Source organism: Scyliorhinus torazame, chromosome 14, assembly GCF_047496885.1.
Source record: "Scyliorhinus torazame isolate Kashiwa2021f chromosome 14, sScyTor2.1, whole genome shotgun sequence".
Lineage (NCBI taxonomy): Eukaryota > Metazoa > Chordata > Chondrichthyes > Carcharhiniformes > Scyliorhinidae > Scyliorhinus > Scyliorhinus torazame.
In genome coordinates, this window is record NC_092720.1 from 206,069,546 (window position 1) to 206,095,160 (window position 25,615).

At 50.4% G+C, this 25,615-nt stretch overlaps 1 protein-coding gene across 1 annotated transcript in view; it reads left to right on the forward strand.

The window, feature by feature from the left end:
* Nucleotides 1-6,956: 6,956 nt before the first annotated feature.
* LOC140390383 (allograft inflammatory factor 1-like) overlaps nucleotides 6,957-25,615 on the forward strand; it is a 30,797-nt gene continuing 12,138 nt past the window's right edge. Inside the window, exons 1-2 of the mRNA XM_072475505.1 lie at nucleotides 6,957-7,081; nucleotides 18,911-18,972. Of these exons, the coding sequence (XP_072331606.1) occupies nucleotides 7,069-7,081; nucleotides 18,911-18,972 (75 nt within the window). The 5' untranslated portion in view covers nucleotides 6,957-7,068. The remainder of the gene's footprint in view (nucleotides 7,082-18,910; nucleotides 18,973-25,615) is intronic.

The following is a 25,615-nucleotide window of genomic DNA, read 5'->3' on the forward strand; positions in this document are numbered from 1 at the left end:
AGCTTCTGCTGGGGAGTTGATTATTTTTTGTACAGTAATCAAAGGCGGAGAGTGCTGGAAAAGCAGTGCCGGTTGGAAGCTAGATTAACCGCAGAGGAGAAGAAGTAAAGGAGGAACCACAACCGGCAGCTGTTGAAGCAGATTGATGCAGCTGGGGCGGCATTTGCTGAGTCAGCGGGCTGAGAGGAGTCTAACATTCATGAAGCAAAGTTGTTTGGAGTTTGCGAACAAGCCGAGTAAATACTTGGCTCTTTTGGCTGAGAAGAAGGCCAATTTTAGGGCTATAACTTCTGTGCATGATTTGAGGGCTAATAGGCGAGTGAAAACTGAGGACATTAACAGGGCATTTAGTGATTTTTATGCTGAGCTATATAAGTCGGGCCAGTCTGGAGGTATACCGTACTTGTATGGAGTGCTCCTTTTCTTCCCTCGAGGTTCCTACATGTTTGGAAAGTCATCAGCTGCCCCCAAATGCTCCTGTCTCCAAAAGGGAGGTGGTTGTGGCCATTAGGGAACTCCAGCTGGGTAAGGCCCCAGGTCCAGATGGTTTTGGGTGTGGATTTTACCTGGAATGTAAGGACATGTAAGGCAGTGTACTGTCATTCACTTGAGGGGCTGTTACCACTGACACTGCGAGAAGCGAATATTTCCCTTATTTTAAAGGCAGACAATACCCCAGAGGAGCGCGCCTCCTCTAGGACAATCCCACTACTGGATCTTGATTTGAAATTGTTGTCTGAAGTATTGTGTTGAGAGGGAATTCTGCTGTTGATTATCTGGAGGTCGAGAAATCAAACTGGATTCGTAAAATTCGGAATTCCTGCAAAAATGTCAGAAGGTTACTGAATGTCATTCAAGTTTTCAAAGAGCGGGTGTTGGATGGTTAGTGATTTCCTTATATGCAGAAACCGGGTGGAGTGGAGCTACTCAGTTTGTACATTGCGGATTTGTACATTTGAGTTGGGAGAGGGATATGTTATATGGATACAGGTGTTGTATCGTAGGCCCTTGGCGACTGCACTCACAAATGTTTACAGATTGGGCGGCTTGGTAGCACAGTAGTTAGCATTGTTGCTTCACATGGCCAGGGTCTCAGGTTCGATTCCCGGCTTTGGTCACTGTCTGTGCAGAGTCTGCATGTTCTCCCCGTGTCTGAGTGGGTTTCTCTGGTTTCCTCCCACAAGTCCCGAAAGATGTGCTGTTCGGCGAATTGGACATTCTGAATTCTCCCTCTGTGTCCCCGAACAGGCGACGGAATGTGGTGACTAGGGGATTTTCACAGTAACTTCATTGCAGCGTTAATGTAAACCTACTTGTGACACTAATAAAAATTATTATTATCTGAGAAATCCTGTTTGAGTACATCATGTACCATGCAGTCTTCGGAAAGAGACTTGGCAACTAATATTGATGAGGAGACATGGGGTAGTATAAGGGATTATGGCAATAAAACTTTGGTGTGTAACAGAATGAAGGACACTCAGTTCAAGATACTGAACTGCTTGCATATCACACCAAAGTTGAGACACATGTTTCATCCTGCTATACCCCGCGTGGGCCTAAAGAGCCTGGTAGCCGAGGGTGATTCCATTCATTGCGTATGGACTTGTGTCAAGATTCAATCCTGTTGGTCTAGTACAATTAAGGAGTTGGAGAGGATATTTGTCAGGGCCTTTGCTCCGAATTCTGGGTCTTCCAGCGAGGAGAATTATTGAGGTTAATGAAAAATGGCTGTAAAAAATCCTACCTTTTGCAGCTTGGAAAAATATTCTATGCTCCTGATTCAGTGACAGGTATCCTTTGATTCAAAAGTGACATAAAATAGTTATGGAATGTATTCCTATAGAATTCCCGATGTACGTGCTCCATTCTAAGTCTGATAGATTCCGTAACTGTATCAGACTATTGGGCCCCGTATCTAAGGAAGGATGTGCTGGCCTTGGAGAGGGTCCAGAGGAGGTTCACAAGAATGATCCCGGGAACGAAGGGCTTGTCATAAGAGGAATGGTTGAGGACTCTGGCTCAGTACTCGAAGGAGTTTAGAAGGAAGAGAGGGGGATCTTAATTAAACTTAGAGAATCTGAGAGGCCTGGATAGAGTGGAAGTGGAGAAGGTATTTCCACTAGTAGGAGCGACTAGAACCTGAGGGCATAGCCTCAGACTGAAGGGGTGATCTTTTAAATCTGAGATGAGGAGGAATTTCTTCTGCCAGAGGGTGGTGAATCTGTGGAAGTCATTGCCGCAGAAGACTGTGGAGGACGAGTCACTGAGTGTCTTTAAGACAGAGATAGAGAGGATCTTGATTAATAAGGGGATCAGGGATTACAGGGAGAAGGCAGGAAAAGGGGATGAGAAACATATCAGCTATGATCGAATGACGAAGCAGACTCTATAAGCTGAATGGTGTAATCCTGCCCCCAAATCCTAAGATGTGGAACCCCTATCTAAAATTTATAGGCTCTGCTGTGTGTGACCTGCTCCTGCAAGGTTTCCCATGAGTCACGTTGCAAGTCCTGATTTCGTAATACATAAAGCTGTGCACCTTGCTTTGTCCCCCTATCATGTTTATCTGTCCTTATCCTCTTTCCCCCAACTCTGATTGATCCGTTGTGCAACCAGAGGCACTAGTTATTAAGGACCATTGTTCTGAAACTCTCCTGTCTTGCTCTGTTACGTTTGCAGAAATAATTGTTCTGTACTGTACCAGTTTGTGTCTTTGAAAGTCTGTTGCGTTATCTGTTAAAAAAAAAGTCCGGAAACTCTAATTTAAAATATACATTTTTTTAAAAGTTCCTTTGCGTCCTTTCTGATTCTGTCAATTACCTTAAATCTGAGTTCTCCGGTCACTGACCCTCCTACAACTGGAAACCGTTCTTGCTCCTTTACTCTCCTGAAGCATGATTTTGAACACCTCCATTAAACCAATGCGGGGCCCTTTGTGGCACATGATCCTCCACCTGAGGCCTGAGCAGTGCTTTGGAAGGTTTGACCAGCTTGCTCTTTCAAGTGCAACATTCCCTGAAAATCCATACCTGTCACCAGGCAGGTTTAAGGAACAGGGAATTTCACCTGAGAAAAGGGCTGAGCAACTGGAGATGGTGGTGTCGTGGTGATGTCACTGGGCTTGAGGTGGTGATCTTGAGGCCCAAATCCCACCTGGTAGAATTTAAATTCAATGAATTAAAACCTGGAACATATAGAGCTTATCTCAGGAATGGTGACCATGACAACTGTCAATTGTTGTTAACGCCCCCCCAATCTGGTTCACTAATGTCTCTGTTGGGAAGGAAATCCGCTGTCCTTACAAGGTCTGGCCTACATGTGACCCATAGCACAGTGGTTGGCTCTTTACTGCCCTCAGTTTGATTAAAATGGGGGTTGGGTACCAGAGGCTGGTCTTGTGAGCGATGCCCACATCCACGAATGAATAAGGGCATTTTTATAAGGGCTGCAGCTGCCCTTTTTCAGTCTGGGCCCACTTGTGGTTTGTGACCGCGGAAACCTCCACCCTGCACAAGGTCTATTCTGAAGCTGCCAGCCGGGGGGGGGGGAGGGGGGGGGGGGGGTTTAATGCTGCTTTCTCCACTGGAGGGTGTGGATGAGCAATACTCCCGTTTAAGCCTCCCTTTGAACCTTTCTGACTTGCAAGGCCACAGGCCAGATTTGAATGCATCAATTGAGCTGAGAATCAGGAACAGAGCTCACGAAAGGGAAAATAAAATCACCCCACCACATCCCGGGAGGCACAGATGCAAGATTAAAAAAAGAACTGCGGGTTGCCTGGAATTGACTCTGATTCTGGGAATGTTTCAAAGTGTAAAACCCAGATGGTTTCCCTGTTGAACCCCCCCCCCCCCCCACCCCCACCCCCACCAAACCCCCTAACCCCCCCACCCTCCCTTACCCACTAACTGACTCAATCTGAAACAGCCGGAGTCCATTCAGTCCCTCAAGCCCGTTCTGCCGTTGAACCGGCACGTGGCTGATTTGGGATGGGATTACGGGGAGAGGTTTAGGCCGGCGGGATTTTCCTATCCCACTGAAGTCAATGGGCTTTTGAATGGCTCGCCGCATTTTCCAGCCCCTCCTCCGCAACCATAGGGTCCTAAAATTCCACCCGATAAATTGGAATGATTTCCATTGTGCTTTCCGATCCTGAATACCGATCGGGGATGCGGGGAGGGGAGGGAAGACGTGTGGGTATTGGGGGTAGGGGCATATGATTCACATCCTGCCAACAATGTCGGAAGGAAATCGGGGTTGATCTTCACGTTTCCCCCCCTCCAAACCTGGGTGCAAAACTGACATTTTCGATTGTCGCCGCCCTATAGAGATCCCTCCACCCCCTACGGATTTGCTCGCTCTGCAGCTTTAGGAATTTACAGCGCAGAAGTAGGCTATTCAGCTCATCGAGTCTGCACCGGCCCTGACAAAGAGCACCCTACTCAAGCCCACGTATCTACCCTATCCCCATAACCCAGTAACCCCCACTTAACCTTTTTGGACACTAAGGTCAATTTAGCATGGTCAATCCACCTAACCCGCACATCTTTGGACTGTGGGAGGAAACTGGAGCACCCGGAGGAAACCCACGCAGACACGGGGAGGACGTGCAGACTCCGCACAGATAGTGACCCAGCCGGGAATTGAACCTGGGACCCTGGAGCTCTGAAGCAACTGTGCTAACCACTATGCTACTGTGCTGCCCATGGGATAGATGGTGTCTACAACAGGAATCCAATCCACCCACGCAGTGCCTCTTGAAATTCCTATCCCGTATCATGAAAGCCAAGGATCCCTCCACCCAACCCCGAATGCCATGGGCACGAATGCCATGGGCACAGCACCCATGTCTTTTTCCATCAGCCAACCATGGGTGCCCCCCTCCTCCAATAAATGTAGCTTCTGGTGTTGTGAGGGGGAGGGGCACTCCAACCAGCGGGTTGCGGGCTCTGAAGCAACGATGGCTGCCGCACACGGAGTAGGGACTGATTTCTGACATCGACGAGGTCTCGTTAAATGCTTATGTTTGTTGTTGTTGGTGGGCGTGGCCCAGTGGACTGCTCTCTGAGAACATAACATAAGAACATAAGAACGAGGAGCAGGAGTAGACCATCTGGCCCCTCGAGCCTGCTCCACCATTCAATGAGATCATGGCTGATCTTTTGTTGACTCAGCTCCACTTTCCTGCCCGAACACCATAACCCTTAATCCCTTTATTCTGCAAAAAACTATCTATTTTTATCTTAAAAACATTTAATGAAGGAGCCTCAACAGCTTCACTGGGCAAGGAATTCCATAGATTCACAACCATTTGGGTGATGAAGTTCCTCCTAAATTCAATCCTAAATCTACTTCCCCTTATTTTGAGGCTATGACCCCTAGTTCTGCTTTCACCCACCAGTGGAAACAACCTGCCCGCATCTATCCTATCTATTCCCTTCATAATTTTATATGTTTCTATAAGATCCCCCCCCCCGCATCCTCCTAAATTGCAATGAGTACAGTCCCAGTCTACTCAACCTCTCCTCGTAATCCAACCCCTTCAGCTCTGGGATTAACCTAGTGAATCTCTTTTGCATACCCTCCAGCGCCAGTACATCCTTTCTCAGGCAAGGAGGCTAAAACTGAACACAATACTCCAGGTGTGGCCTCACTAACACCATACACAATTACAGCATAACCTCCCTAGTCTTAGAAGGACAAAACTCCATTTGCCTTCTTAATCACATGCTGCACCTGTAAACCAACTTTTTGTGACTCATGCACTAGCACACCCAGGTCTCTCTGCACAGCAGCATGTTTTAATATTTTATCATTTAAATAATAATCCCTTTTGCTGTTATTCCTACCGGTGTTGGGGGTGAGCGAGGTGGTGGGCATGGATAAAGAAAACATGAATTGTGATGTGAAATGTACGCTATCTTACTAGCTGCCTGTTCCATGTCAATTTTAATAAAATTCAAACCAGGGCCCGAGTGCAGCAGGTAAAAACGTTGGAACTTGCATTTATATAGCTCCTTTCACAACCTCATGACACTCAAAGAACCTTTTTTTTATTTGGAGTGCCCAATTCTTTTTTTTTCGAATTAAGGGGCAATTTAGCGTGGTCAATCCACCTACCCTGCACATCTTTGGGTTGTGGGGGCGAGACCCACGCAAACACGGGGAGAATGTGCAAACTCTACAGGGACCCGGGGCCGGGATTGAACCCAGGACGTCGGCGGCATGAGGCAGCAGTGCTAATCACTGCGCCACCCTGCCACCTGGCACCTAAAGAACTTGACAGTCAATCCGGAACTCTCTTCGAATCGCAGTGATTGTTGTGATGTAGGAAATGCAGCGACCAAATCCCAGAAACGGCAATGTAAGAATGACTGGCAATGTTGCGAAAGGGCAAAACCAACTAGAAATTGGGAAAGCCCCACCCGCCGCCTGCTCTCCCCACCGCTCCCCAAACCTCTGCGGCACTCCCCGCCGTACTGCACTGGGAGTATCAACCTAGATTCTGCGCTCAAGCCACCGGAGTTCGAGCGGGGATGAGGGGGTGAGGGGGGTGGGGGGGGGGGCGGGGTTGAACCCACAGCCTCTAACCCAAACCTCAAACTCTACCCACTGAGCCACAGCGGATGTGAAAAATGATTCAGGCCACTCGGCCCTGTCCAATCTAGACCCCCCCCCCCCCCTGAAAACCCTTTCCTACTTACCCCCTCCCCTCGCCCCACAGCGCCCCAAAACTGAGATATTGACTTGCTGAGCAGACTGCCCTGCCTCCCTGCACCCACCCTGGTTCATCACTGTTACGCCACTTGCCTTAAAGCAGACCCGGGGACTGTGCAGTTTTATCTTTACACAAATGTCATTGTGAAAGTTCAGATAGGAACACTGTTGCCTTTTTAAGGGGAGAGGGGAAAGAGCAACTGGAGTGTAAGCATCTTTTCATGACATCACCAGAGGGAAGTTGAAGTCCTCCGGAATCATTGTTTCCTGATGTTTTGATAAAGAAACAGTTGAGTTGTTGTCCAACGAGAGAGAGAGAGAGGCTGAAGAGCAAAGATAAATCCAACGATGAACCCTCAAGGTAAGAGAGAAATAATTCAATGGCTTCTCTCTGTCCTTTACAGGTGCTGGTGGTCCCACTGTGTATTTTCATCATTTTCTGCTGGTATTTTGAGTTTCCAACATTCTTTTGATAAGAGCAAATCAGTTCACCCTGTCGGTGCTTGTTTGGACCCCTGCTTGACCAATCTTGTGAACTAGCTTTGAAGTAGAGGAGCGGCCGCCAGTTCCCGAGGGGAGGAAGCAGGCCGGCCAGTTTGCTTACAGTCATCTGCTGCAATTCGATAACGCGAAGACCGTTTCTTTTGGTCAGCTGCTGCGGGTCAAGGGAGGGAGGCTGGCACAGGAACACCCGGGAGAATTCCTCACCTCTTCCCTTCTTCCACAAAGTACCTTTGTCGCATTTGCCATTCGCCTGAGAGGGTGGGCGGGGCCTCGGTTTAACATCCCATCCCAAAGACAGCACCCCGGGTAGTGCAGGGCTCCCTCGGGACTGCATGCGAAGCTTCAGCCTGTGTTGAAGCCTCGGGGAGGAGGGGGGGGGGGGGGGGGGGGCTGGGGGTGTGTGTGTGTGTGTGTGTGCTGTCAGCCCACGGCCTCCTGAGTTCCGAGGCGGGAGCACGTCCAAATGGCAGCGTAGCCATTAAGTGCCACTGTTTGCTGCTTCTGTCCTCATAATGCTGTCCCACCCGCATCCAACACCCCTCTCTGCCTGTGTTGCTAGCTAACCACAATAGTGTGACTCCTAGTCCAAGGTCTGGGATTGTTTCGATGCTGCAACTTGGGTTGCTATCCGCAACGGGTGAAAGAGATTGGGAATCCTCCGGGATCTCGGACCGTTGCTGACGCCTTGGGCAATTCAGCCTTTCCCCGCAAAGGAAATAAAAAGTATTGACATGACAATTTGACGTGAGAAAATGATCTCCGGTCCATGTTTAATCCAGGGGTCTGTGAGCTATCTGCAAGTTTTCTGCCACATTGTTTTTGCTTTTGAAGGACAGGGCGTTGGAGGCTTATTATTGTTCAAGCTACAACATTATTGCCAACTTCACGAAGGGAAATAAGCTCAAGGGTTCATAATGTTTCTAAAGGATTGTTTTGCTTTATGGTCCGAAAGACTGCACAAGCCCGTGATTTTCTGATCTTGAGTTGTTGCAGTTCAGAATCCCAAGTCCAGAACATCTGAGGTTAAGAAGACAGCAACGTGAATTAAGGAGGGTCTCAGAAGAAGGGGGAGAGAGAAAGAGAGAGAGAGGGTTGTGGAGAACTTTAGGGAGGGGATTAGGAGGGATGAAGGCATGGCCGACCATATTTTGGATGTTTGGCCGTAGTAACTCCGAACCTCCAGACGTGCTCAGAGAGATCAGGAATCCAAGAGTTGAAAGGTGAGACTCTGTCTCCTCAGCCTCACTTAAACATGCCTGCAGCCCGCCGTGTCAGAGGGCAGAGGGCAGTAGTCAAAATGGGCAGCAGCAGGAAGCGGAACGGGAAATTGGGCGGGTAGGCAGAAACCCCATGAGGACACATGGCTTTTATTATCCTATGTGCTGCCTCCCATGAGAGCTTGTCGACAGCTTTGGCCCTGTTACCGAGCAGAAATTGCATTACAGGGCCAAGGACATCACCAGCCTGCCATAGTCAGTATGTTAAGTAGAAGGGGGTGGGAGAGACCGCCCATGTGTAAAATATCTCTGGTTAAATTTTTAAAATTAGTTCATGGGATGTGGATGGCACTGGCTGGGCCAGCATTTATTGACCATCACTGAGGGCATTTAAGACTCATCCAGATTGCTGTGGATCTGGAGTCCCAGTTGTTTTTAAAAATAAATTTAGAGTACCCAATTCATTTTTTTTCCAATTAAGGGGCAATTTAGCGTGTTCAATCCACCTAGCCTGCACATTGTTGGGTTGTGGGGGCGAAACCCACACAGACACGGGGAGAATGTGCAAACTCCACACGGACAGTGGCCCAGAGCCGGGATCGAACCTGGGACCTCGGCGCCGTGGGGCAACAGGGCTAACCCACTGCTCCACCGTGCTGCCCTCCCCAGCTAGGTTTTTAACAACAATCGTTTCATGGTCATCATTAGACTTTTAATTCCAGATTTTCATTGAATTCAAATTTCACCATCTGCCCTGGTGGGATTCGAACTCAGGTCCATCAGAGCATTGCCCTGGGTCGCTGGATCACTAGTACAGGTGACAATACCACTATGTCACTGCATCCCCATAATAGTCATAAGCGATAACATATTACCACTACTGCTTGACTAACCCTCTCCCCCTGCTCCCCGCCCCCATATCATAATTTTAACTGTGCATTTGTGCAGGCTCTCTGGGTTGAAATTGGGGTGATGACTCATCTCTGGAGTGTCAGCTGAGGATCAGTGTTAGCACTCTGGCCTCTGAACTGAGGTCTAATTTTTATCCTCTTATGTACCTCAAGGTAGACATAGCGTGGATGCTTCCTCTTGTGGGGCATTCTAGAACGCGAGGCGCAGTTTTGGGGTCAGAAGTAGCATATTTAAAACAGAGTTGAGGAGAAATTATTTCTCTCAAAGGGTTGTGAATCTGTGGAATTAATTAACCAGAGTGCAGTGGATGCTGGGACATTGAGTAAATTTGAAGAGGAGGTAGACAGATTTTTATTTCGTAACGGGTTAAAGGGTTATGGAGAAAGGGCTGGAAAGAGGAATTGAAGCCTGGGGTGATCAGCCATTATCGATTGAATGACAGAGCGGGCTCGATGGGCTGAATTGCCTACGCCTGCTCCTGGTTCTTGGGCTGGATTCTCCATTACTGGGACTATATTGACACCGGTGTCAAAATTGTGGTGTTTCACGCCAGAAAAACTGTCATGAAAGGGCCACATATTCCTAGCCCTTCAGGGGGCTAGCAAGGACCTGGCACTTCCGGGTCGGAGGCCGCGCCCTGCTCCATGGCGGACCCGGACCGCGGAGCCTGACCCTAAAAATAAGCCACGTGCCCGACCCCCCAACGCCCGCACATTTCCCGGCTGCCTATAAGGCCCCCCCCCTGCCCTCTGATCGGCCTGCCCCCCGCCAGGGCGACTGCGAACTGTGTCCACAGCCACCACTCGAGAATCCCGACCAGCTGGACCATATTAGATCCACGCCTTTGGGACATCAGCCGGTTGGGGCCTGCAGAATCGGGGAACTGGCGCCGGTCCTGATTCCGTGCGGGAAAGTGGACTATCTGCCCCCGCGCCCGCAGCGATTTCAGCTTTGGGGTGCGGAGAATCCAGCCCCTTATGTTCTTATGAGTCAGAAAGCTGTGGATTCATGTCTCCAGTCCAGGGACATGAGCGCACCATCGAAGCTGATGACAGAGGACGTGCTGCATCATCAGAGGCGTCTTCCTTTTGTTGAGACGTCAAGCTAACGACATGTCCGCCCCTTGGGGTTGACGAAAAAGATATTGTCGGACTTTATCGAAGGAGGGTTGGGAAGCTCTGGCCAATAAGCATTCCTCAATCAGTGTCACCAAAAGAACAGATTGTCTGCTCATTGCTGACTGTGCGCAAACTGGCTGCTACCTTTTAGCAACATTTGCAAATGAAAGCACGCTATTTTGGCTGGGAAGGTTTATCTTTAATGTAAACAAGCAACATTTCAAATCACCTCACTGAAAGTTTATATTTTACTCAAAGAAAAGCATTCGACTGGGCATTGTACCGCCTTCCAGGCTCATCATTGAGTTCAGAGGTTACAGACCGTAAAAGCAGGGCCGGATTCTCCGTTTCTGTGACGAAGTGTTGACGCTAACCGAGAATCCGTGGACTTCTAAGACAGGAAAATCGGCGCCGCAGCTGCACCGATTCCGCTGCCAGTGAGGAGCTCGCACCGGCGGCATGTGGAACGCCATCGAAACACATGAAAAATGGTGCAGGAATCGCTGGGTCCGTGATGGACACTCGCACGACTGACAAGTTGCAGCCGCGCATAAACAATACACCCCCTGAGTGAGCAGCACGGTTGCGCAGTGGTTAGCACTGCTTCCTCACGGCGCCAAGTTCCTAGGCTCTGGGTCACTGTCTGTGTGGAGTTTGAACATTCTCCATGTGTTTGCCCAAAAAATGTGCAGGGTAGGTGGATTGGCCATGCTAATTGCCCCTTAATTGGAAAAAATAAATTGGGTACTCTGAATTTATTTTAAAAAAATCAGTGATTGAGGCCAAAAAGTTGGGACAGGTTGTGCTAAGTGCCCATACAGCTGATGGGTTGGCTGGGACCAGAGGAGCCCCAGGTGGGTGCCCCGGGGAGGTCACCTGTACGACCCAGGGCACCAGGTTTAAAGTGGGCTGTCAGCGGCACGTGCAGCTGCATGGCTGCCTTGCCGGCTGCGGTAATGGTGTTGCATACCCGTCTCCACCCTGACCCCACAGACCACCTCCTGGCCACTCCCCACTACTACCCCTCCGGCCCTGGCTGAAGCCCCCTCCCCCCGACCAGCGGCATGACTGTCGGCGAAGTGCTGGACACTGTCCATACGGCCTCTCCCTCTCTCAGCAGCCACCATGCCAGGTTCACGATTGTTGACAGCGCACGTGGACCGTGCCATCGGGAACTCGGCGCATCGGAGACGGAGAATCGTGGGTGGGCCCGCTAATGATATGCAAACGATTATTAAGGTATGCGCGCCGTGCGTCGCATTGAGGCTGTTCCGAGGTGACGGAGCTGCGAATTTGCCATCCAGAAGCTATTCTCCGCCCAATCGCACGCCCCGATTTTGTTGTCGACTAACGGGGAATCCCACCCCGCACAGCTTATTTGCTGTTGGTGATGAATCTTATTTTCGCCCCCTCTTTTAACTCACCCCCCTCTCAAATCTTTTGTTTCTTTACTTCCCCTGTTAGCATTTCCTTTTGCTGCTCGCTATATCAGAGAATCGTTAAGGTACAGAAAGAGGACTGTTGGCCCATCGTGCCTGCACCAGCTGTCCAAACCAGCATCATGACGTAGCACCATTCCCCTACATTTCTCTCCGGAACCCCTGTACATTGTTTCTATTCAAGCTGATCAGCATCCTCTCAAATGCCTCGATTGAATCCGCCTGCGCCACACTTCCACTCAGTTCTTTGCAGACCCGAATCACTCCCTGTGTGATAAGGTATAGGGGGGGATTCTCCGACCCCCTGCCGGGTCGGAGAATCGCCGGGGGGCGGCGTGAATCCCGCCCTCCGTTCCGACGCCGGCCTAGCCCCCGGAAGTGCAGAGGATTCCGCAACTTCCGGGCAGCCCGACGCCGGAGTGGGTCACGCCAATCTTTGGCGCCGGTACCCGCTGGTTGGGGGAGAGTCCCGGCCAGAAAACGTCATTACTTTTGTCGTTAAACCTCTCTTACCCTCCACTCCCAGCATGGCTCTTCCCTTTGTCCACCCCTCCCCTCTACCCACTCCCCTTCCCTGCCAATTGTTTTGAACGTTTTGCATCTCTTATTACTGTCTGTTCTGATGGAAGGTCACTGACCTGAAACTCTGTTTCCCTCTCTATAGAAGCTGCCGGAATTCCCGGGTATTTCCAACATTTTCTGTTTTTCTTTTGTATTAGTGTTTAATTCACTGTCATTTTCCTCTTCACAGGGAATGTCCATCTTAGAGAATGATCTGGCCTACCCTCCAACATGATTCCCATTTGTCTCTCGTACCTAATTGTTCTTCTTCATTGTCTTTCCATTGTTGCCCTTCTCGTTCGATTAGATCTCTACCGAGGCCTGCTTTCGGAGACGCTTCCGGAGCCGCATCTGCACCCTGAGCCGATGGGCTGGATGCTCCAATTCCCCCCAGCCGGCGGTGCGACATTCGCTGGTGGCGGGATTCTATCTTCCCGCCGCTTGTCAATGAGATTTCCCATTAAGGCCACCCCAGGCCGCCAGGAAACCCGTGGGCAGGGGTGCGCAGCCAGCGGGAAAAGGGAATCCCAATGACCGGAGAAGTTACCTTGGACCTATTCCACGTGCAATCCAACAAGTATTCCTGCCTTCATGTTTCGGATCCATCCCTGATTACAGGTATCTCCTGGATATTCAGAGTTCCGCAAGTCGCCGTTCTCTCCGCAGGCTCAGATCCACGCTCTAAGGGATGTGTTTCCACATCTGCATTCTCACCCTCTTCCTTCAGCACCTCCCACTCCCTTTATCTCAAAGCTCTCCTGCCATTTCACCTTTCACCTCCTGCCATTTCACCTTTCACCTCCTGCCATTTCACCTTTCACCTCCTGCCATTTCACCTTTCACCTCCTGACAAGAAAAGGTTTTCCTTCCAGGATCACTAGCCTCATGGATGCCGGTGCCTCTCCAGATTCTTCATCCTCTTCACTTCCCCCCTGCCGCCATCCCTTCTTCCAATATCAGCCTCGCTGTGTTTTCACCCTCTGACCGTCTCAGCCCCCACCGCGATGCATTTTGAGCTCGACTCAATGCTGAGCTCTTCTCCACCACCTCCCCCATCCCTCCTGGTTCAGCGGAGATCATACCCGTTTTGAATATTTTCCCTCGACATATTCCCCTTCATCTGGTCTCTCACTCTCTCTCGATCATTTCAGTGAGGATTGCTGTTGTGACATTGGCCTTCTTACCATCTCCTCAGCTCTTATCATTCACTCCAACCTGACTCCCTCTGAACTTACAGCGCTCTGATCTTCCAAGTCCAACCAGGCCCAGGCCCGAACATCCCAGACCTGCTGACAAGGGTGGTGCCGTTGTTTTCTGGTGAACGTCTCTTCTTTGCAGAGGCTGAACGTCAACTCTCTGACATTTCCCCCTCCCTCCTCCTTGGAATTCTCTGCCTGAGAAGGTCTGGGAGAGGCAGGTTCAATCAAGGCATTCGAGAGGGTATCGGATTATTATCTGAAAAGGAAGAATGTTCAGTGTTGCGGGGAGAAGGTGGGGGAGTGGCTCTAGGTGAATTGCTCCTTTAGGTAGCCAGCCGAGACATGATGGGCTGAATGGCTAGGGGGTGGCACGGTGGCACAGTGGGTTAACCCTGCTGCCTCACGGCGCCGAGGACCCAGGTTCGATCCCGGCCCCGGGTCACTGTCCGTGTGGAGTTTGCACATTCTCCCCATGTCTGCGAGGATCTAACCCACAGCCCAAAAAGATGCGCAGGGTAGGTGAGTTGACCACGCTAAATTGCCTCTTAAACGGAAAAGAAATTGGGTACTCTAAATTTATATTAAAATGATGGGCTGAGGGGTCTCATTCTGTGCTGTATGGTTCAATGGATCATGACACCACCACCAAACATCAAGCCTTTATATCCAGGACTGTCACTCACCTCATCTCTTCTGGAGATCTTCTTGTCATAATTTCCAACACATTGTCCCGCCTCCCCCCCCCCCCCCCCCCCCAACCCTGAACAGCCCAGGTCATCCCCCAAATGCCATAAACAGAACTGCCCCATTAGACCTATTGGTTCAGAGTGTTCCTGCCCTGCTGAACTGATTTCTTTCATTTTTGACTCCAGATTTTTCTCCCCTAGTCCAGTCTCTTCACCTGCAACTCTTCCGGTGTCCTCTGTCGCATGAACTTTTTTTTTCCAATTTCTTGGCCTTAACCTTCTGGTCTTCACCATGGATTTTCAATCCCTCAGCAGTGTAGCCTGAGGGCTCTCGGCTTTTTCCATGAACGGAGGCCCAACCAGTCCCCATCCTTCATCGCCCTTCTCTGTTTGGCTGAACTTGTTCTCACATTGAACAACTTCTGTGTCAACTCTATTTACTTCCTCCAAATAATAATAATAATGACATGGGTATCTGCATGGTGCTAACTATGCCTGCCTTTTTGTGGGATTTGTGGAATTTTCCATGGACCAGTTCTACTTAAGGCCCCCTGCCTTCCATTGATGGCTGTGTTGTTGTTGTTCTTTCTTGCTCTCAGCTTGAAGTTGAAAGTTTAATCGACTTTTCGTCCAGTTTCCAGGCTTCACTCATCTTCACACTGTCCATCTTGAACTCTTCCCGTCCCTTCCTCGACTCCTCCCTGCTTCTGGGGATAAGCTATCACCAATATTCATTCTATCCCCCGTTTACTCTCCACACTCTGGATTCTCTGCAGTCCGGCACCGAAATCGCGTTGGATCAATGGATCATCCTCCGCCATTTCCACCAAGTCGAAAGTGACTCCATCGCCGAACATTTTGCCCTCAATCAGCATTCCGCAGGGCCCATTCCCCCTGCGACATCCACGTTTTGATTTTTAGTTAACTCCTAACACCCTCTCTCCTTCCCAAGGCACCTTTCCATGCAAGTGCAGGAGACGCAACACCCTCCCCTTTATCTCCTCCTCCCTTCTCACCATCCAAGGCCCTCAAAACATTCCTTCCAGGTGATTTTCCTCACACTTCTTTCAACCGAGAAGTATTTCTGCTCATGATGCAGTCTCCGCTATAATGGAGGGGGGAACAAACGCGGGCTAGCTTTGTGGAACTCCTTCATTCAGTCTGCAAACTTGATCCTGACCTTTCTAGTCACCCGTCGTTTCAAATTGTCCACCCTGCTCCGAACTCTGACCTCTCTGCCCTTGGCCTCCTGCACTGCTCAGGCAAAACTCAACCTAAGCTCTGGGAACAGCACTTTAGCTTCTGCTGCAGCCTTCTGGACCCCTACATTGGGTTCCAACAATTTCCTCCGCTCCTGGATGGCTTTGATTCTATTATTCCCACTTACACCTCCTCCATTTCCCTCTTTTGCTGCTTTACTTGTCTCATTAACTTTTGCCCTGTGCTCTTAATGATTCAGACTCCCCTGCCAACCCTCCCTGAGGCTCCCTTTTGTTTTCTCTCCTCCCCATCCACCGTCGTTTGAAAGCTGTGATATCTCCAAGTACTCCCAGCTCTGAAGAAAGGTTGCAGGCATCAAACATTAACTCTGTGCGGGATTCTCCCAACGGGAGTCTAAGTGCTGACGCCGGAGTAAAGAATGGAGTGTTTTACTCCGGTGTCGGCACCCGATCCCAGGCCCCTAATCTGGGGCCTCTGTGGGGCTGGCAGGGGCGTGGTGCGATTTGCGGGGCGGGGCCTTGGCGCGCCGTCGGAGACCCGGCGCCGCATAAAAGACGGTCCCGCGCATGCGCTAGTCAGTGGCCGTCCTCCCCCAGGCCGCCCCGCACAACAATGGCGCAGGGCTGTAATATTGCCGGCGGAGGAAAGGAGGCCCGCCGACAGAGAGGCTGGCCCGCCGATCGCGGGCCAGACCCGTCCAGAAGGCCCCCCCCCGCCCCAGTGAAGGAGCCCCACCACAACCCCCCCACCCCCTGCCGAGCGTTCCCGTAGAGTTCCGGCCGGCAGCAACCAGGGCTAAATGCACCGGCGCAAATGGTGCCGATTCTCCGCAGCTCGGAGAATCGCGCGCCGGCGTCGTGGCGCGGTTGCCCGGAGAATGGCCCCCACTGTTTCTTTTTACGCAGCTGCTGCTTGAGCTGCTGAGTGTTGACAACAGTCCATGTTTTTATTTCACATTTCCAGCATGTTGGAAATGTGAATTTGCAACGGCAGCAGAAAGAAGGAATCAACAACGACAAATGGATTAAACCTGAATAATCGCATATTTTTATGGAGCAGTGGATGATGTTGACGAGGGTCCATTGATGATGAATTCCTGAGTTGACCTTGAGAGAATGTCTGTGGGCCATTTTTGTGAATCATTGCAGCCTACTTAGGGTGGTATTATTGACGCTGACTCAGTGAAGGGAAAGGAACAGGTGTAAGTGCAAGGTTAGGAGAGTGGGTGTAAACGTGGAGGTGGTGGTGGAGCTGAGATACCACCAAGTCCAAAGATGTGCAGGTTAGGTGGATTGGTCATGCTAAATTGCCCCTTCGTGTCCAAAGGTCAGGTGGAGTTACAGGATTATAGGGATGGGGCGGGGGAGTGGGCCGAGGTTGGGTGCCCTTTATGAGGGTCGGTGCAGACTAGATGGACCGAACGGCCTCCTTCGGCACTGCAGGGATTCCATGACTCTAATATTACTAGCCTTCTAGATGGTGGTGAGGCTTTGGGGGATTGTAGACTCATTGTAGACTCCCAGCTGTCTGCTACCCTCTTGCAGCTTCTGGCCTGACTGACTCTCAAAAGGTGGTGATGGCAGCAAACTCTGATTGGCTGTTGAAGGTCAGGCTATTGTGGATGGTGTAAATGTTTCCTGATGTAGATTGCCACGGTTTGGTTTGTTCTGGTAATGGAACGCCTGGTTAAAGGAACATTGGTTAAAGACTTGAAAGGAAAAAATACGGCAGGACAATGGAGAAGGAGCAGGAGAGTGGGACATAGGAACAGGAGTAGGCCATTCAGCCCCTCAAGCCTGTCTGCCGTTTAGGGCGATCACGGTTGATCTGTGACCTAACTCCATATACCTGCCTTTGGCCTGTATCCCTTCATTTCTTTGCTCAACAAAAATCGATCTACCTCGGATTCAGAATTAACACCTGATCTCGCTTCAACTGCAGTTTGTGGGCGAGAGTTCCAGACCTCTACCTCCTTCTGAGTGAAGAGGTTCTTCCCAACATCTTCCTGAATGGACCAGCCCTAATTGGTAGACTATGCCCCCTAGTTCTGGACTGGCCAGACAGCACGACGATGGAGCCACAGTGGGCAGAATGGCCTCCTTCTGTGCTGTATTTTTTCAATATCTATGAACCGCTGGACGACACTGTGTATTGTACATTGTGAACTCATCATTTAACAGCCTAGCTCATGGCCTTATGATGGAGGTCACCATTGCGGCAAAAAGCAGAACAATGGTTGTATGAATGTAATTCTCCCTGTGGAACTGTTGTTGCGACATCTCAGGAACGGTGATGGCAACCACAACCATCTTCCTGTGTCTTGGCCATGACTGAAACCACTTGAGTGTTTGGTGTTTTGACCCCCCCCCCTCCCCCGCCCACGCTCCCCTCCGCTATTCCTGTTGTGGGGAAGAGCATAACAAGAGGCTTTTATCGAAAATAGTCATTAAGAAATTCAATAGGGAATTCAGAAGAAAGTTCTTTACCAATGTGTGGCGAGAGTGTGGGACTCGTTACTACAAGGAGTTGTTGATGTGAATGGATCGTGTGGTGTAAAGGGAAGTTTGACAACAAAATGAAGGAGAAGGGTTAGGATGGTAGGTGTAGTTGAGAAATGGCAGGAGGAGATTCGAGTGCAACTTAAAAGCAGGCGTGGACTGGTTGGGCCGAATGACTTGTTGGTTTGACATAGATCCCACAGAGCTCACAGCCACACCAACAGCCCAAAGCTCCAGCAACAACCCTAACTCATATTGCTAAATGAAATTGCCAACCCTGACGACCTGCACCTTTACTTCAAGACCCACCTCTCAAACACTTCCAGAACTGATGGAACAGGGATTAGATGCAAAGTAAAGTTCCCTTTTACACTATTAAATCAAATATTCCTAGAACAGGTACTGCACGGGGTTAGATACAGTGTAATGCTCCCTCTGCACTATCCCATCAATCACTCCCAGGATAGGTACAGCACGGGGTTAGATACAGAGTAGAGCTCCTTCTACACTGTCCCATCAAACACTCCTAGGACAGGTACAGCACAGGGTTAGATACAGAGTAAAGCTCCCTCTACACTGTCCCCATCAAACATTCCCAGGACAGGTACAGCACGGGGTTAGATACAGTGTAATACTCCCTCTGCACTATCCCATCAAACATTCCCAGGACAGGTACAGCTTGGGTTAGATACAGAGTAAAGCTCCCTCTACACTGTCCCATCAAACACATCCCAGGACAAGTACAGCTTGGGTTAGATACAGAGTAAAGATTCTATTGCGCTGTCTTGTTGCAATTCCTTCTTTCATTTTTCGCTTATATTTTCAAATTTTTCAGGTGGTAAAGCCTTTGGAATCCTTAAAGCAAAACAGGATGACCGGCTGGAAGCAATCAATAAGGTACGGAAAAAGATAGAGAACAGAAAGGTGCTCAGTAACACAGGACAGAGATAATAAACTATTTTGCGCAAGTGTGTGCTCATCAAGTAAGCATTTATAATTTTGGTAAGTGAAAGTGTCTCTATTACAGCCACCAAATAACAGTTTGAAGCATCCGCAAGAACATTTAAAAACTTCCAGAACAGGCACAGCATATGGTTTGATACAGAGTAAAGCTCCCTCTACACTTTCCCCATCAAACACTCCCAGGACAGGTACAGCATGGGGTTAGAACAGAGTAAAGCTCCCTCTGCACTGTCCCATCAAACACTCCCAGGACAGGTACAGCACGGGGTTAGATACAGAGTAAAGCTCCCTCGACACTGTCCCATCAAACACTCCCAGGACAGGTACAGCATGTGGTTAGATACAGAGTAAAGCTCCCTCGACACTGTCCCATCAAACACTCCCAGGACAGGTACAGCAACGGGTTAGATACAGAGTAAAGCTCCCTCTACACTGTCCCCATCAAACACTCCCAGGACAGGTCCAGCACGGGGTTAGATACAGAGTAAAGCTCTCTCTACACTGTCCCCATCAAACACTCCCAGGACAGGTACAGCACGGGGTTAGATACAGAGTAAAGCTCCCTCTACACTGTCCCCATCAATCACTCCCAGGACAGGTACAGCACGGGGTTAGATACAGAGTAAAGCTCCCTCTACACTGTCCCATCAAACACTCCCAGGACAGGTACAGCACAGGGTTAGATACAGAGTAAAGCTCCCTCTACACTGTCCCCATCAATCACTCCCAGGACAGGTACAGCACGGGGTTAGATACAGAGTAAAGCTCCCTCTACACTGTCCCATCAAACACTCCCAGGACAGGTACAGCACGGGGTTAGATACAGAGTAAAGCTCCCTCTACACTGTCCCCATCAAACATTCCCAGGACAGGTATAGCACGGGGTTAGACACAGAGTACAGCTCCCTCTGCACTGTCCCCATCAAACATTCCCAGGACAGGTACAGCACAGCATTAGATACAGTGTAAAGCGCTCTCTACACTGCTCCAGCAAACACTCCCAGGACTGGTATAGCATGTGGTTACATACAGAGTAAAGCTCCCTCTACACTGTCCCAAAAACACATCCCAGGACAGGTACAGCATGTGGTTAGATACAGAGTAAAGCTCCCTCCACACTGTCCCATCAAACACTCCCAGGACAGGTACAGCACGGGGTTAGATACAGAGTAAAGCTCCCTCTACACTGTCCCATCAAACACTCCCAGGACAGGTACAGCACGGGGTTAGATACAGAGTAAAGCTCCCTCTACACTGTCCCCATCAAACATTCCCAGGACAGGTACAGCACAGCATTAGATGCAGAGTAAAGCCCCCTCTACACTGCCCCATCAAGCACTCCCAGGACAGGTACAGCATTGCGTTAGATACAGTGTAAAGCGCTCTCTACACTGCTCCATCAAACACTCCCAGGACAGGTACAGCATGTGGTTAGATACAGAGTAAAGCTCCCTCCACACTGTCCCATCAAGCACTCCCAGGACAGGTACAGCACGGGGTTAGATACAGAGTAAAGCTCCCTCTACACTGTCCCCATCAAACACTCCCAGGACAGGTACAGTATATGGTTAGATACAGAGTAAAGCTCCGTCTACACTGTCCCCATCAATCACTCCCAGGACAGGTACAGCACGGGGTTAGATACAGAGTAAAGCTCCCTCTACACTGTCCCATCAAACACTCCCAGGACAGGTACAGCATGTGGTTAGATACAGAGTAAAGCTCCCTCTACACTGTCCCTATCAAACACTCCCAGGACAGGTACAGCATATGGTTAGATACAGAGTAAAGCTCCGTCTACACTGTCCCCATCAAACACTCCCAGGACAGGTACAGCACGGGGTTAGATACAGAGTAAAGCTCCCTCTACACTGTCCCCATCAAACATTCCCAGGACAGGTATAGCACGGGGTTAGACACAGAGTAAAGCTCCCTCTACACTGTCCCCATCAAACATTCCCAGGACAGGTACAGCACGGCATTAGATACAGAGTAAAGCCCCCTCTACACTGCCCCATCAAGCACTCCCAGGACAGGTACAGCATGGAGTTAGATACAGTGTATAGCGCTCTCTACACTGCTCCATCAAACACTCCCAGGACAGGTATAGCATGTGGTTAGATACAGAGTAAAGCTCCCTCTACACTGTCCCCATCAAACACTCCTAGGACAGGTACAGCATGTGGTTAGATACAGAATAACGCTACCTCTACACTGTCCCCATCAAACACCCCCAGGACAGGTGCAGCACAGGGTTAGATACAGAGTAAAGCTCCCTCTACACTGTCCCCATCAAACACTCCCAGGACAGGTACAAACGGGATTAGATACAGAGTAAAGCTCCCTCTACACTGTCCCATCAAACACTCCCAGGACAGGTACAGCACGGGGATTGATACAGAGTAAAGCTCCCTCGACACTGTCCCCATCAAACACTCCCAGGACAGGTACAAACGGGATTAGATACAGAGTAAAGCTCCCTCTACACTGTCCCATCAAACACTCCCAGGACAGGTACAGCACGGGGATTGATACAGAGTAAAGCTCCCTCTACACTGTCCCATCAAACACTCCCAGGACAGATGCAGCAGGGGGTTTGGTACTATATAGATTCCACTGATACACTGGAACTGTAGTCAAGAGTTTGGCATGAAAGGGCAGCACTGTGGCGCAGTGGACTAGCCCTGCTGCCTCACGGCGCCGAGGTCCCAGGTTCGATCCCAGCCCTGTGTCACTGTCCGTGTGGAGTTTGCACATTCTCCCTGTGTTTGGGTGGGTTACGCTCCCACAACCCAAAAATGTGCAGAGTAGGTGGATTGAACACGCTAAATTGCCCCTTAATTGGAAAAAATGAATTGGGTATTGTAAATTTAAAAAAAAGAGTTTGGCATGAAGATTGCCTCTGGGTGGAATGCAATTTTATAAAAAGGGGGAAGACATTTTAGACCCTGATGAGGAGGAATTTCTTGACACAGAGGGTTGTAATATTTTGAAATTCTATGTCCCTGAGGGCTGTTGAATCTCAGTCATTGAGTGTGTTTGAAGCAGAGATTGAACGATTTCTAAATGTCAATAACATAAAGGGATATGAGCATAATGTGGAGACTAGGCATTGAAGTGGCTGATCAGCCATGATCTTATTGAATGGTGGAGCAGGTTCAATGGGCTGAATGGCCCACTCCTGCTGCTGTGCTCATATGCTCTGCCTGGCTGCTTTGCCCTGAGGTCCTTTAACAGCTGTTAATTGATTTGAGGTAGGCCTTCAGCCCCAATTGGAGAGGTAATCCCACCAATCAAGTGGCTGACATCGCTCTGATCCCAGCAGCTCCACCAAGGAGCACTGGCCACATACTGGGACAGCAGTGAGTTCCCCCCAGCAGCTCCACCAAGGAGCACTGGCCACATACTGGGACTGCAGTGAGTTCCCCCCAGCAGCTCCACCAAGGAACACTGGCCACATACTGGGACTGCAGTGAGTTCCCCCCAGCAGCTCCACCAAGGAGCACTGGCCACATGTTGGGACTGCAGTGAGTTCCCCCCAGCAGCTCCACCAAGGAACACTGGCCACATACTGGGACAGCAGTGAGTTCCCCCCAGCAGCTCCACCAAGGAGCACTGGCCACATGCTGGGACTGCAGTGAGTTCCCCCCAGCAGCTCCACCAAGGAACACTGGCCACATACTGGGACTGCAGTGAGTTCCCCCCAGCAGCTCCACCAAGGAGCACTGGCCACATGTTGGGACTGCAGTGAGTTCCCCCTGTGCAGCTCCACCAAGGAGCACTGGCCACATGCTGGGACTGCAGTGAGTCCCCCCCAGCAGCTCCACCAAGGAGCACTGGCCACATGCTGGGACTGCAGTGAGTCCCCCCAGCAGCTCCACCAAGGAGCACTGGCCACATACTGGGACTGCAGTGAGTTCCCCCCAGCAGCTCCACCAAGGAGCACTGGCCACATGCTGGGACTGCAGTGAGTCCCCCCCAGCAGCTCCACCAAGGAGCACTGGCCACATACTGGGACTGCAGTGAGTTCCCCCCAGCAGCTCCACCAAGGAGCACTGGCCACATGCTGGGACTGCAGTGAGTTCCCCCCAGCAGCTCCACCAAGGAGCACTGGCCACATGCTGGGACTGCAGTGAGTTCCCCCCAGCAGCTCCACCAAGGAGCACTGGCCACATACTGGGACTGCAGTGAGTTCCCCCCAGCAGCTCCACCAAGGAGCACAGGCCACATGCTGGGACTGCAGTGAGTTCCCCCCAGCAGCTCCACCAAGGAGCACTGGCCACATACTGGGACAGCAGTGAGTTCCCCCCAGCAGCTCCACCAAGGAGCACTGGCCACATACTGGGACTGCAGTGAGTTCCCCCCAGCAGCTCCACCAAGGAGCACTGGCCACATGCTGGGACTGCAGTGAGTTCCCCCCAGCAGCTCCACCAAGGAGCACTGGCCACATGCTGGGACTGCAGTGAGTTCCCCCCAGCAGCTCCACCAAGGAGCACTGGCCACATGCTGGGACTGCAGTGAGTCCCCCCCCAGCAGCTCCACCAAGGAGCACTGGCCACATACTGGGACTGCAGTGAGTTCCCCCTGTGCAGCTCCACCAAGGAGCACTGGCCACATGCTGGGACTGCAGTGAGTTCCCCCCAGCAGCTCCACCAAGGAGCACAGGCCACATGCTGGGACTGCAGTGAGTTCCCCCCCAGCAGCTCCCAGTGGCAGTGGAGAGGTGTCGAGAACATAATCTCAGAATAAGAGGTAGGCCATTTAGGATCGAGATGAGGAGCAACTTCTTCACTCAGAGGGTGGGGAATCGTTGGAATTCTCTACCCCAGAGGGATGTGGAGCCTTAGCCATTGAGCATGTTCAACATATATTTCGGGATATTAAAGGTATCAAGGGAATGCGGGTAGTGTGGGGAAAACGGTGCTGTGGTAGAAGATTGGCCATGATCCAGTTGAACAGCAGAGCAAGATTGAGGGGCCGAATGGCCTTCTCCTCAACATTTCCTGTGTTCTTAGGAGAGGATTAACCTCTGCAGACCTGCCGTCTGCAGCTCTGGGTGATCTCGGGCGATGCTTCTGGGCTGCAGAGTTAAATGAATTAACTCTGATACATTTTAATTCCTGTGTCGGACACGTTGTAAATCTTGACAACTGTGTGTTACGCTGTCAGTGCACCGCAACTGAGAGAAGCCAAGAAGCATTATCCCAGCCCCCTGCACCAGAGCAAGGGACTGTGAATAACATTTCTTGAGTGGTGAATGTGTGGGTGCGAAGGAACCGACAACCCCATTGATGTGTTGTTTTGCTGCTCAGTGTGAGGCGTGTGACATTCAATTGCAGGGAAGAGGGAGGAATTGAAACTTAAAAGCACATCCGAATCTAACTGCTTGTAATACACAGAGACAAACAGATGATTTAAAAAAAACATACTTCACAGGATGTGGCGGATGGCTGGTTGGCTCGCCCCAGCTTTTGTTGTCCATCCCTAATTGCCCTCGAGAAGGTGGCGGTGAGCTGCTGCCTCTTGAACCCGCAGCAGTCACTGTGGTGTAGGTGCACCCGTCATGCTGTTAGGGTTGGAGTTCCAAGATTTTGACCGAGCGGCAGTGAAGGAACTGCCGATATATTTCCAAGTCAGGCTGGTGGGTGACGTGGAGATGGACTTCCAACGTGTTCCCACGTGTCTGCTGCTCTTGTCCTTCTAGGTGATAGGTGTCGCGGGTTTGGAAGGTGCGGTCAAAGGAGCCTTGGTGAGTTGCTGCAGTTCATCTTGTAGATGGTACACATACAGAGTGCGCCAATGATAGAGGGAGTGAATGTTTAACGTGGTGGATGGGAGCGGCATTGTCTTGGATGGTGTTGAGATTTTTGAGTGTTGCTCAAGCTACACTCTTCCATGCATGTGGTGAGTATTCCCTTGCACTCCTCACTTGTGCCATGTAGATATTGGACAGGCTTTGGGGAATCAGGAGGTGAACTACTCTCTGCAGGATGTATCGCCTCTGAACTGGTCGTAGAGCCACAACATTTATATGGTTGGCCAAGTTCAGCTTCTGGTCAATGGTAATCTTTCAGGATGTTGATCTTGGGGGAACTCAGTGCTGGTAGTGCCACTGAATGTGTTACTGATTGCCAAAAGTAGCCCTTTCCGATGGGGGAAAGCCTAAGTTTAGAGATGGGGCAACTGAGCAAACTAACATCACAGTTGAACAAAGTACCACAACGACTTGCATTTATGTAGTGCCTTCATTGTCATAAAAACGTCTCAAGAAGCTTCAGAGAGGCAATTAACAGGCTTATGTGTGAGGTAGAGTCACATAAGGAGATGTTAGGATAGATAATCCAAAATTTAGTCAAGGAGATAGGTTTAAGAGAGTGTCTTGAAGGAGGTGTGGGGGAGGGTTAGGGAGGAAATTCCATAGGTTAGAGCCCAGACAACTGAAGGCATCGCTGACAATAGTGGATCAATTCAAATCCTGAGAGGCACAGAAGTGTAGATTACAAACTCCTGAGAGACTTTAGGGGCCGGAGGAGGTTACAGAGAAATTGGGAGTGGGGTGAAGGTGAGGGTGAGGCAG